The 13,309-nt window shown below is 35.8% G+C and overlaps 1 protein-coding gene across 4 annotated transcripts in view; it reads right to left on the bottom strand.

Moving 5' to 3' along the window:
- Positions 1-13,309, bottom strand: part of LOC104862098 (phospholipid-transporting ATPase IB) — a 642,570-nt gene that overhangs the window by 439,668 nt on the left and 189,593 nt on the right. For all 4 annotated transcript variants that reach the window (XM_010623803.3, XM_010623807.3, XM_010623808.2 and 1 more), the window contains exons 13-15: positions 10,234-10,311; positions 6,447-6,535; positions 6,056-6,100 (exon numbers count right to left, since the gene is read on the bottom strand). In XM_010623803.3, coding sequence (XP_010622105.1) covers positions 6,056-6,100; positions 6,447-6,535; positions 10,234-10,311 — 212 coding nt within the window. The remainder of the gene's footprint in view (positions 1-6,055; positions 6,101-6,446; positions 6,536-10,233; positions 10,312-13,309) is intronic.

The following is a 13,309-nucleotide window of genomic DNA, read 5'->3' as shown; positions in this document are numbered from 1 at the left end:
CCCTCTCTCTCTCTCTCTCTCTCTCTCTCTCTCTCTCTCTCTCTCTCTCTCTCTCTCTCTCTCTTTATCTATCTATCTCTGCTTCCTGGCTGCCATGAGGTGAACAACTTTCCTCCACTACGATGTGTTTTGCCTCAACACAGGCTCAGAAATGATGAAGCCTAGTGACCATGGATGGAAACCTCTGAAACTACCAGCTAAAGTAAACCTTTCCTCCTTCAAGTTCATTTATGACAGTATTTGGTCACAGCAACAGAGAGCTAACACATATGGGGAAAGCTCATGATGAGACAGTTTCCAAGTCCACTTACAGAACCTTCACCTTGCAAGAACTCTCCCTCCCACACAGCCAGGGAAAGTCCCATCCTTTAGAGAGGGTAAACCAGAGTAGCCTCAGCCTACCATATTTTCATCACTAAAAAGAATCCAGCTAACAAACCACAAAAAACATGAAGGAACTTTAAATGCATATTACTAAGTGAAAGAAGCTACAAAAATGGGTTATCTATTATATGATTCCAACTGGAAAGTACAAAGATATTCTTGAAAATACAAAGCTGTAGTGAAAAGATCAGGTCACAAACTGGGGTCAGTGACCATAAATAGAGAGATTTCTTAAAAATAATAAGGGACCATGAGAAATCAACTCAACAGCTCCTGGATGACACAAATTAGAATACTATAAGATTGATAGGAATCCACAAAAAAGCAGGAGAAAGCAAAAATGACATAAAAAATTGTTCAAAGAATTAATGATAGAAAACTTCCCAAACAGAGCAAAAGAACTAGACATATAGGTAAGTAAGACATGTAGGACTCCAGCTACTTATGATTAAAAAAAAAAAAAAGAAAAAGAAAAAGAAAAAGAAACTACACATACAGGTATCATAGTCAAGATCCTGGAAACCCAAGCAGTTAGAAAAAGGAAACAAATTACCAGCAAAGGAAAGCCCAAAGGAATAGACTTTTCAAAACAAACCCTCAAATCAGAGCCTAGAGTGAGTTATTTCAAGCTTTAAAACAAAACAACCTCCAACCTAGGCTGATGTATCATGCAAAACTATCTTTCAAAATTGATGGAGAAATAAGATACTTTCATGACAAAGAACATATGAGAAACTTCATGAATACCAATCCAGCACCCCAAATAATTTTTTTAAATATCCTAGAAAAAGTTGATGAAGGTCGCACTCCATTAGGCCAAACAAAGGAAATCCAAAAGGCAACAATTTAAAGGGAGAGGGAGAAAATTAAAAAGAACCAACAACAGGATAATAACATGACAATGATAAGTGAATCATATCAATTAAAACCATCAATATCAAAGGCCTTAATTCACCAATCAAAAGAAATTGACCGGAACAATGGATTAAGAAGCAAAATCCAACAATATGCTGTATACAAGAAATGAACCTACTTGAAAAAGAAACTCATAGACTGAAAGTAAAAGGATGGAAAACAGTTCTCCATGTGACAGGAGCCCAGAAAAAATCAGGAGTAGCTATCTTATTCGCAGACAAAGTAAATTTCAAACCAAAACTAATTGAGAGACAAAGAAGGTCACTACATCCTTGTAAAGGGAATAATCCAACAGGAAGAGACCACAATCATAAATATATATGCACCAACACTAATGACCCCAACTATACAAAACAAATATTAAGGGACATGAAACACCAAATAAACACTAATACAACTGCAGTAGGGGACCTCAATACTTCATTGTCACAAATACACAGATCATCTAGACTAAAAATCAACAAAATACTCAAATTGAAACAAGCTTTTGAACAAATGGATTTAATAGATGTTACAGAGTGTTCCACCTCGCAAAATCAGAATATACATTCTTTTCAGCTGCACATGGGTCATTCTCCAAAACAGATCACATACTAGCTCATAGAACATGTTTAAGTAAATGCAAAGGAAATGAAGAATTTATTACCAGAACATAGCCCAATTAAATTGGAGATCAATAGCATAAGAAACTGCAAGAACTTCACAAACACATGGAAATTGAATAACACTCTCCTGAACAACCAATGGGTCACAGAGGAAATTAAAAAAGAAATTACACAGTTTTTACAAATAAATGATAGTGCCAATATGGCATACAGGACTCTATGGGATACAATGAAAGTAGGTCTATGAGGGAAATTCATACCAGTGAATGCCCATACTAGGAAAACAAGAGTGAGCTCAAATAAAAAATCTAATGCTGAATCTTAAGCTTTTAGAAAAAAAAAGAGCAAGACAAACCCAAAGCCTGAGGGAGGAAATTATAAATATCAGAACACAAATCAATGCAATGCAGACTAAGAGGATGATACAAAAAAAAATCAACAAATAAAAGAGTTTGTCTTTCAAAAGAATAAATAAAATTGATAAACACTTAGTCAACCTTATGAAAAAGGGGAAAAGAGGTTCAAATCCATGCAATTAGGAATGAAAAAGGAATGAAGTCACAACAGATCCAGCAGAAATACAGAGGATCATCAATACCTACTTAAAGAACCTGTACTCTAATAAAATGGAAAACACAGAAGAAATGGACAGATTTCTAGATACATATGAATTACCAAGTTGAACGAAGAAGATATAAAACTATACACCCCAATTATAATCAGTAAAATTGAAAATGTAATTAAAAGTTTACCAATGAAGAAAAGCCCAGGTCCTGATGGCTTCACTGATGAATTCTACAATACATTTAGAGAGGAACTAGTGCCACTACTCTTTTAACTTTTCAATGAAATTGAAAGGGAAGCAATACTTCCAAATTCATTCCTGAAAGCATTACTTTGATTCTAAAACCAGGGAAAGATCCAGGCCAATCTCCTTAATGAACAGAGATGCAAAAATCCTCTATAAAATACTGGCAAACAGAATACAGAGGGTCATCAAAAAGATCATACACCTGACCAAGTCAGATTTATTCCAGGGATGAAAGGATGGCTCAACACATGTAAATCAATAAATGTAATACACTATATTAACAAAGTCAAGGATAAAAACCACATGATCCATATAAGTCTCTCAATAGATGCAGAAAAAGCATTTGACAAAATTCAACAACCATCCATGATAAAAATCCTACAGAAAATTGGACTAGTTGGCCTTTATTTCAACTTGATAAAGGTTCTCTATGAAAAACCAACAGCCAACATCATATTAAATAACGAAAAACTGAAAAATTTCAAACTAAAATCAGGAACAAGACAAGGATGTCCACTGCCATCACTTCTGTTCAGTATAGTTTTGGAAATGTTAGCTACAGCAATTAGACAAGAGAAGGAAATAAAAGCAATAAAGATAGGAAAGGAAGAAGTTATACTGTCATTCTTTGCTGATGATATGATACTCTACATAGAAGGCCCAAGAAACTCTGCCAAAAGACTTCTAGACTTAATTGACAGATTCAGTAAAGTAGCTGGATACAAGGTAAACACTCAAAAATCAATAGCCTTCTTGTACACAAATAACAGACTCACTGAGACAGAAATTAGGGAAACAATCCCTTTCACAATAGCATCCAAAAAAATGAAATATCTAGGAATCAATCTCACAAAGTAAACAAAAGACTTCTACATTGAGAAATACAACACTCTGAAAACAAAGAATGAAGTAGATATCAAAAAATGGAAAGAAATCCCCTGTGTGTGAGCAGGAAGAATCAATATAGTGAAAATAGCCATACTTCCAAAACTGCTATACAGATTCTATGCAATCCTGATTGAAATCCCAACACTTTATTTCACAGAACCAGAGAAAACAATCCAAAAATAATAATTTGGGATCAAAAGATACCTAGAATAGCAAAAGCAATTCTAGGCAACAGAGACATGGCAGGGGGTATCACAAACCCCAACTTGAAACTATACTACAAAGTCAGTCACTGTGATAAAAACATCATGGTACTGGCAAAGAAACAGATCCAAGGATTAGTGGAACAGATCAGAAGATGCAGAAACAACTCCAGACATAACTTAGCTACTTCATCTTTGACAAAGGAGCCAACGATCCTCAGTGGAGGAAAGATAGCCTCTTTAATAAATGGTGTTGGAAAAACTGGATTTCAAATTCTCAAAGATTAAAACTAGACCCCTATCTTTCAACATGCACTAAAATAAAATTCAGGTTGATTAAAGATCTAAATATTACAACAGAAACACTAAACTTGCTGAAAGATAAGTCAGGTAGAATTCTTGAAGATATCGACATAGGAAAAGACTTTATGAACAAATCCTCAGTAGCACGGGCACTAGTACAAAGAATCAACAACTGGGACCTCATCTTTTTAAAAAGCTTTTGCACTGCCAGAGAAATCACAAGCAAAGCTAACAGACAACCCACAATGTGGGAAAAATTTTTTACAGGCTGTTCCTCAGACAAAGGTCTACTATCTAGAATATATAAAGAACTCAAAAGAATCAGACCCCCCAAACATAAAGATCCAATTCCAAAATGGGGATCTGAAATGAAGAGATAAACAAGTAAAAGTAGCAAATAAACACATAAAAAAATGTTCAACATCACGAATCCTTCAAGAGATGCAGATGAAAACAACACTGAGATTCCACCTCACCCCAGAAAGAATGGCTGCTATCATGAAATCAACCAATAACAAATGCTGATGGGACTGTGGGGAAAGAGGAACACTACTCTACTGCTGGTGGGAGTGCAGACTGGTGCAACCACTGTGGAAATCAATGTAGAAATACCTCAAACAACTAGGATTAGAAGTCCCATTTGACCTAGCTATTGCTCTGCTGGTTATCTTCACAAAAGAATTAAAAGAATCATACCACAGCACTATATGTTTCACCAATTTTTATAGCAGCATAGTTTGTAATAGCTAAAATTTGGAAACAGCCCAATTGCCCATCAACTGGAGACTGGATAAATAGGATGTGTTTTTTGTTTTTTTTGTTTTGTTTTGTTTTTTATAAAATGGAATACAACACAGCCATAAAGAACGAGAAACTAGAGAGATATATAGGTAAGTGGATGCACATTGAGGCCATACTCTTGAGTGAAATTAGTAAGTCACACGTGTAAATAACAAATAATTTCTCTGTTGTGAAAAATTAAAAGTATAAATAAGGATTAAAATGCATAATTGATATTGTGTAATAGGAAGAAAAGGTCTGAATGAGTAGAGGAAGTGGGGGGGTAGGTGAAAGGAAAAAAGGGAAAAGAAAAATATGTAAAAAGGAAAAACGTGGAAACAGTATCTTTGTAAACAGGGAAGGGTGGAGGGGCTGAGGGAGAGCTGGGGAATGGGGAAAAGTAAGAACCAAGACCTGTCATGTAAAGGTACAAGATCCCAATGATGAATGTAACTGTACTGTACACCTAAAATGTACCAATAAACTTAATAAAGATAAAAAAATAAACTGTTACAGAAATGAAAAAACAAAACCAAAAAAAATACAAAGAGGTTGAGGGGAGAGGAAAATAATTATAATAAAAATAGTGTAAGGACAGGTCCCAAAAATTAGTAAGAAAAGTTTATAGGCAGAAGTCACTCACCAGTAGTTCATTAAATGCTCGACGTAATGAAGGAAAACAAACCTACCTCAAGGGTCATGGTTGCCAGTTAGTGTGCTAAGGACATAGGGAAAATGTTAAATGCTTCCATAGGGCTGGCACAGGGGCCCAGGGACAGGTCACACATAGAGGAGCATGTGCTGAAACTTGTTCTGTGGTTAAAAAAAAAGCTACCAATGCCTACAACTTTAAAACATGTTTAAATTAGTGACATATTATTATGAAATATAGGTATAAATTTTTTTGAAGAGTAAAAAAGTTAAAGTTGGATGCTTCCAGGAAATGGCAAATACCGGACCATGGGCAGATTAATTTTGTTAAAAGCTGTGTAGTGTGGACTTTTAAAACTGTGTTCATGTTCAAATCTTATTCTGATTTTTCTTCAAAATAACATATATGCAACTTTTATTTACATATAAAATATTCAGATGAGGAATGCTAATGTACAATCATTCTGAAGACTTTTGCACTACAAAAGTGGCAAGAAGTATGAGAATGTACTCACGAGAAGTCATCTGAGGATGGCTCTCTAGTTAGTTCTGGGAAATGCCTGCCAGAGAGGAAAATACACTGGTCACAAATGGATCAAAAGACAGGCACCCAGATCAAGACACAGGTAAGAAACTTACAAGCATTAGCTTAGCTATATAGATTTACAGACTCACTGTGATCTCCTACTAAGTTAGTATTTGTAGAAATAAATCCTATTTTAACTGTTTAAAGGTACCATCTGGGACTCATTTAAGTGTTATATACATTCAATAGTAACTATATATCTATGGCCCTCATAAACATCAAAAAATCAAGATACTTGATGAAGTAGCTAAAAATAAATTTATTTTGTTGAAAGAATACAGGTGAAATTTCCAGTAAGTAATGAACATAAATACACTTACCCATAGGTTACTCCTGCTATGCTACACTTTTTGAAGTTCATGATATTGCATGTCAGAGTTCCAGTCTTGTCAGAAAACAGATACTTTACCTAAATCAAAGAATAAAAGAAATGCACACTAAGAGTGTAATAAGATGCAAAGATCAATAAATGAAGCTTTTCTTTCTGTATTTTTCAAAATCTGTATTAGGAAAGGAAATAAGGGAAAAGAAAAAATATGAGAAAGCAAAAAAGTGGAAATAAAGTTTTTGTAAATAGGGAAGGGAGGAGGGGGTGAAGGGAGGGCAAGGTATGGGGAAAAATGAGAACCAAGACCTGTCATGTAAAGGTACAAGTTCCCAATGATGAATGTAACTGTACTGTATGCCTAAAATGTACCAATAAACTCAATGAGGAAAAAATTAATTAATTAAATTTAGATGAGTAGACTTCCTGAAAGTAAAGTAACTAACAAAAAATATACTTTAATTCTTAGGTCAGTTACAAACCTGTTATATAGTTAATTCTACAGTCAAACTGTGCTGTAATATGTGAAGAAAGCTTTATCGGAGCCCTGGAGCTACCTGTAAGTGAGAACATTCAGTCCTTTCAAACAGTATTTCAATACTATATTTCATGCCTCAAGATACTGCTTGAGGACACATGGTGTAGCTCAGTGGTAGAGCACTTGCCCAGCATGTGCAAGGCCTGGGCTTGATCCCTAGCAGTGCACCAAAGCGGGGAGAGTGACTGCACAGATAAGATGAATATAAAGATAGAATGGATCTGGTATAAGTTATACAATTTTTCAAGATGCAAAGATAAACAGATTAAAAACATGACAGTCTCAATACACAAAGGTGAAAAAGGACATCAGCAAGTAGACAAACAACTAACCATTCTGACAGTATTAGCTGAATGAAAAAGAGCCATGCTCCAAATGTAAATGTGGTGGGAAAATTATACTTTCTCAGATCAATACTATAGTGGAGAAGAAGGAAAGAACTCTGGCCTATGAGGAGAGATTAGTTAGTGCCCATAGCCCACTGGTCATGCAGAGGCTTACAAATTATCCTCCTTCTTGGCCCCAGTTTCCACCATGTTGAGCTAAAGGATCTGGCTAGAAGATATGCACCATTATTCCATATTCAGATGTTACGGCATGGGTTAGGAAGGGACCGTGATTACAGGATTGTCCCAGAGGAAACTTCAGTTTCTTAGTGGTTTTCTAGAGAGGAATCAAGATGGATGCTAGAAAACTTCCAGAGATCCTAGAGAAATGGTCTAAGGAAACAGTATTTTGTAGTTCTACAGAAGAGAGTTTAGTAACATGAATTGCTTATTGTGTACTTTTACTTAAAAAAATGTAAACAAATACACAGAATTATTTTTGAAGCAAAGGACTTCCAAGTAAAGAAAAACTATTAAAGCAGCTAAGTAAGTTAAATATTGCATACAAATATAAAATTAGTATACTAGGGGTAATTTATGTTTTACTAATAATCTCTTTAAATATTTATTCTATTTTAATTGTACATATTTAGGGAGTATAGTATGATAATTCAATTCATGCATACAATGTATACTGATTAGATTGGGGTTGTTAGCATATCCATTTCCTTAATTTTAAATTAACATATAATGATTACACATATTCATGAAGTATACCATAATATTTCAATACATGTATAAAACAGACACTGATCAAATTTAGATAATTAATTAATTATATGTTAATAAATTTTATGTAAGTTTTATATAGAGTAAATCTAGGAGCATAAATATACAATAGAATCTGCCTTCAAATGAGCAGCAATTCCTTCTGCCTTTTTAAAAGAGAATTAAAAGGTTACATCAAAATATTAAAAATCAAAATTTTATAATAAGAAATCATCAAGATTTGCTATCAAATTCCCTATTGAATTTTAGCTTATCCTTAAAGTTACAATTCATATCTACCCAAATGTCTACTTGACTGGTTTGGAAGCTGCCGAGAGATTACTAAAACACACTTCTCCGTTTGTCTGGGTGGATCATAGAGGCGCGACCTTGGGGTCTGTGTCTGATTGTCAGCTCCTTCCTCTCGGTCTCTTTCCCTGCTCTCTGCTTCCCACCTGCTACGAGGCGACAAAGTTTGCTCCACCATGTTGCCTTAGAGTCAACCAACTATGGACTGAAACCTACAAATTGTGACCCAAAATAAACTTCTCCTTAGAATTGCAGATTCAAGTATTTTGTCCAACAAGAAGAAAATCACCAATACACTTCTCCACATCCCATTAAGGGAGTGATTTCATCCGAGGAGCTTCTTGAGTACTTTTGGTCTTTAATTATGCAGTCCAATGGCACCCGAGAATGACCATATGCTGAGCCCTGGGCAGAACTGACAAAGGCAACACACACCATAAACAGTTGTCCCTCGGTATCTTCAGGGCACTGATTCTAGGAAATCCCCTTGGATACCAAAGCTTGTGGATGCTCAAGTCCCTTCTATAAAGTGGTGTAGTATTTGCATAGAACTTATGTGCATTTTTCTAGACTGCTTCAATTATAAATGTTGTGCAGTTGTTATAATGCCGTTTAGGAGAGTTGGAAAAGAAAACGCTCTGTCCATGTTTGGCACTGATGTGATCATCATGGGCCCAGCTGCATTTCCAGTGCAGCATTAGTGAAGCTGTGGATGAAGGGCCCATGGACACAGGGGCCAGCTATGCAGGGCACATCCCTGCTCTCCAATGAGCTCAAGAGAAAACAGGTGTGGGATAACCAGTCCCATCTCTTAGTTCACTGCATACACATTTGGGAAGATTGTTCTAGGAATGTAGAAGACAGGCAAATTAATCTTGCCTGGAAAACTGGAAAAGGCAAATGCAGTTTGATATATAACAAGAATGTACAAATCCTAATAGGAGGAGTATTTTACCAATGACGAAGCCTTTATAGAAAAGAAAATGCAAAGAAAAATAGCAACAACAGCAAGGATGAGGAGTGGAAGTCCAGGACCTACTCTGGGTACTATCTCCTGCCCCATGCATCTGGAGTGACATTGGCCTTGCTGAGACTTGTGCTCTGTGCCAGGAATGATCTCTAGTCACAATCCACTTGTTACTCTACAAACTTAAGGGCACATCTGCAAATGTACACAGTTCAAGAAAACACAGAGAAAAGATTCACCATTAACTCTAAAAAGATTTGGAAAATAATATCAAAGGAACAGACTCAGAAGCATTTTGCCTATAGAATTCTATTTCATTGCACAATTTGGCACACAAATTTGATCTTCAATACTCTAATGACAAATTCATCAGTGCTACATAAATCAGTATCTTTGAAAGGGGAAATAAAGAAATATGTATTTCTTTAAAAAGAGAGAAAGAGAAAATAAAAAAGAAATAAAGTACCTCCATACAATACATTTTTAATCCTCAGGTGAATGAGACATTTCACCTGATCTTCACAAAGGGACACAGGAGGGGGGAGACATTTCTACAGTAGTAAAGGAAGAATATGGCCAGATTTGGACAATCTGCAGTCCCCAGTCTGTCATTCCTTAGCCAGGTATTCTGGGGTAAGTTTCTCATTTCTCTTCTACACATTGAAGATATAGTACCCACCTCATAGGGTGGTTGGGAGGTTTAAAATATATAAAATAAATATTCATTAATACTTGCAAATATCATGCAGCTCTTCAGATATTATAACTATATTCGTGGATAACTATTCTTGCAAAATCTCTCCATAGTTCTGCTAACCCCCATCTCCCCCTCTGCTTATGTCACTGTTGCCAATGTTCCTAAACTGGTTCTTACCTGCCCGAGTTCTTCATTAAGGTTTGATGTTCTGGCCATTGCGGGAGTGTCATTTTCTATATAATACATATCTGTGTCCTAAGAGAGTGAGAGAGAAAGAAAGAGAACCTTAGAAAATATGTATCACTGATCTTTCAGATTAACACAGAAGCTAAGAACAAGTAACTTTTAAAGACTTTCATTTTAATATATATGCTATTTCTTTTTTATTTGAGAGTACAAATACAGTGTACGTAAGGGGGAAACACAGACATACACAGAAGATCTGGTTTTAAGACCATCATTTCATAACTTAAACTAAATCCTGATTTGTGCTTAGCATATCATTTGAAGAACTTCTATAAAGATCAAATAAAGATGAATATATGTGTGGGGGGTCTGTTAAGAACTGACTGCTGGAGTCTAGTGCTTCAGGATCATGACAGTCCTTTTAAAAATCCAGGTGCAGGGACGGGGCTGCACCTCTGTTGTAGAGTAGCGATGAGCAACCAGGCAGCAGAGAGGGTGAAAAAAATTACTAGGAGAGGTGCTGTTTCTCCAGAGAGTGCCCAGCATTAGGGAGACTCTGGGAGAAAAAAAAGGTCCTCTGTGGGCCTTTCTCTGGGCCTCTCTAAGCCTTGTCTCTGGGGAATCTTTTTTTTTTTTTATTGAGTTTATTGGTACATTCTAGGTACACAGTACAGTTACATTCATTACTGGGATCTTGTACCTTTACACAACAGGTCTTGGTTCTCATTTTTTCCCCTTGTCCCTGCCCTCCCTTCACCCCCTCCTCCCCTAACCATGTACAAACATTTTGTTTCCATTTCTTCATTTTCTCATATTTTTTTCTTTTCCCTTATTCTCTTTCCCCTACCCTTCCAATTTCCCTACAACTTTAGCCCTTTTCTTCCTATTTCACATTGTTAATTATCCCATTTCTGGTGAATCTTTTTCATCCTCTATGCCACCTGTGGTCGCTCACTGTAACGAGTGGTGGCCCTTGTGAGGCTAAACATGTGGCTGCTGATCAGTGCAAAGGACCAAGCTCCCAAGCCCAGAAAAGGAACAAGGATGCTTCCAACTCTTCTTTCCTCGTAAGGGAACACAGACAGCCACAGAATAGCCTGGTAAGCTACTTTCAGGAAAACGGTTGCTTTTATCAACCCAGAGGTCTTTTACCTGCCTAACTGCTAAGTCAGCAGGAGCAGAATATTTGTTTCTCACTTTGTTCTTTTACTTTCAATTCTCCTGCTTTGCCTACAATATGGGTTGAACTTTAAGAAGGAAAAACAATGTAAGCTACATTTACAGTGTCTCTTAAAAACATCTGACTGGAAAAAATAGAATAAAATAAAAACTAAAGAAAAGGAAAACAAAACAAAACAAAAAAACGGTTAAAGACAACAAAAGTCAAACCCATAAAATATGCTAAACTGGGACAAATCTATCAAAAAAAAAAAAACTCCTATCAGTATTGTTACTAAGGCTAGACACCACAGTATAAACATTTGAAAGTGCACTCTGAATTAATACAACCGTTTTACGAATTCTGTATGTTATCTTGTCTGTTCATCTGCCTGTTAATCTGATTTAATAACTAATAAGGTACCTGCACCTGCTTCAGTAAAGACTTTTGAGCGCATATCATTTTTACTTTTTCTTTTATTTTTTCCCTTATAAACTTCTGGCTCTTAAGAGAATGAGCTGAAAGGAAATTCATTACAGAATAAAAACTAATAGACTTAAAGAGCACTTACAAATAAAAGCCTTAAAGCTTGGTGATATAAAGATTATATGTGATTTAGGCTAATATATATGTTTCTACGTGTGTGGGGGTTAACTTTTAGGATAATATAATCCTCCAAAAAATCCTATTTAAGTTGACTTATCAGTCAATAGACTCTCATGATGTTAACCCAATGCCTTTTAGTTTATAAATTTTAAGAGTGAGCTAATGCAAATTAGCTGGTAAAAGTAAAAATGACTTTAAAGTTTGTTAGCCAATAAAAAAAATATCAAAATTGGTTTTATAAATACAATACCTATTGTCCATATGCAATAATTTAAAGACTTTTTTCATCAGTATTCAAGAGATTAACATAAAAAATGAGACTAAAAAGCTCCATAGTACAGGGGAAAATGGTTATGAAATAAAAATAAAAACACATATAGCTCCTCAATTCTGGTGTGCCTATCAGCACCCCTCTTACAAAAATATTAACCTAAAGACCAAAAATTCCTCTCTAGAATCCAATTTGGATCTAGACAAACACATTCATTTCTTTTACAACCTGGAGCTTCCTCAGGAAATTCTGTGTCTGCATATAACAGATCCTAGGAGAGAGGGAGATATATATCCCACATTTGAATGTCCCACATTTGAATGGCCTCAAAAGTATACTCAGCCTAGATTCTTCATCTATCCTACTCTGGCCAGGCAAGAGCTACAGAACACCTGAAAACCAACACAAGAAAAAATAAAGCAGACACATAGTGACCAAATAATCTCATGTGTGAGCCAAAATAAAATATGAATCTATAGATACTACCTCTTGATAGTCAAGACTTACTTCACCTATCATACAAAAATGCCAGTGATACGTAGGGGAAGAACAAAAAGGGAAAAGAAAAAAATGTGAGAGAATGAAAAGATGAAAATAAAGTGTTTGTAGATGGGGAGGGGAGGAGGGGGTGAAGGGAGGGCAGAGGTAAGGGGAAAAAAATGAGAATCAAGACTTGCCATGTAAAGGTACATGATCCCAACAATGAATGTAACTGTACTGTATCCCTAAATGTACCAATAAACTCAATAAAAAAAAAAAAAAAGCCAGTGCTGATAGTCAGAGTCCTAACATCCCTTAAAATTTTTAAAAATTGCTAAAATGATTAAGGCTTATCAAGTGTGAGAACTGAGACTTAGACTCAAAACTGAGACTCAAAAATATTATAATTGTGGCAAGGAATGACATCTTCAAAGAGCTGCAAAAATAATAAACACGATAAAGGGACCAAGCCAAAATTAAAATGTTCTAAATGCAAAAAAGGAGCTGCCTGTCTGCCTGCCTGCCTGCCTGTGACCACCCGGCAGCGTGCG

This window comes from Fukomys damarensis, unplaced genomic scaffold (assembly GCF_012274545.1).
Source record: "Fukomys damarensis isolate Sample0158 unplaced genomic scaffold, DMR_v1.0_HiC HiC_scaffold_38, whole genome shotgun sequence".
NCBI lineage: Eukaryota > Metazoa > Chordata > Mammalia > Rodentia > Bathyergidae > Fukomys > Fukomys damarensis.
Note: the sequence above shows the minus strand (reverse complement) of the source record. Positions and strands in the feature narration are given on the sequence as shown.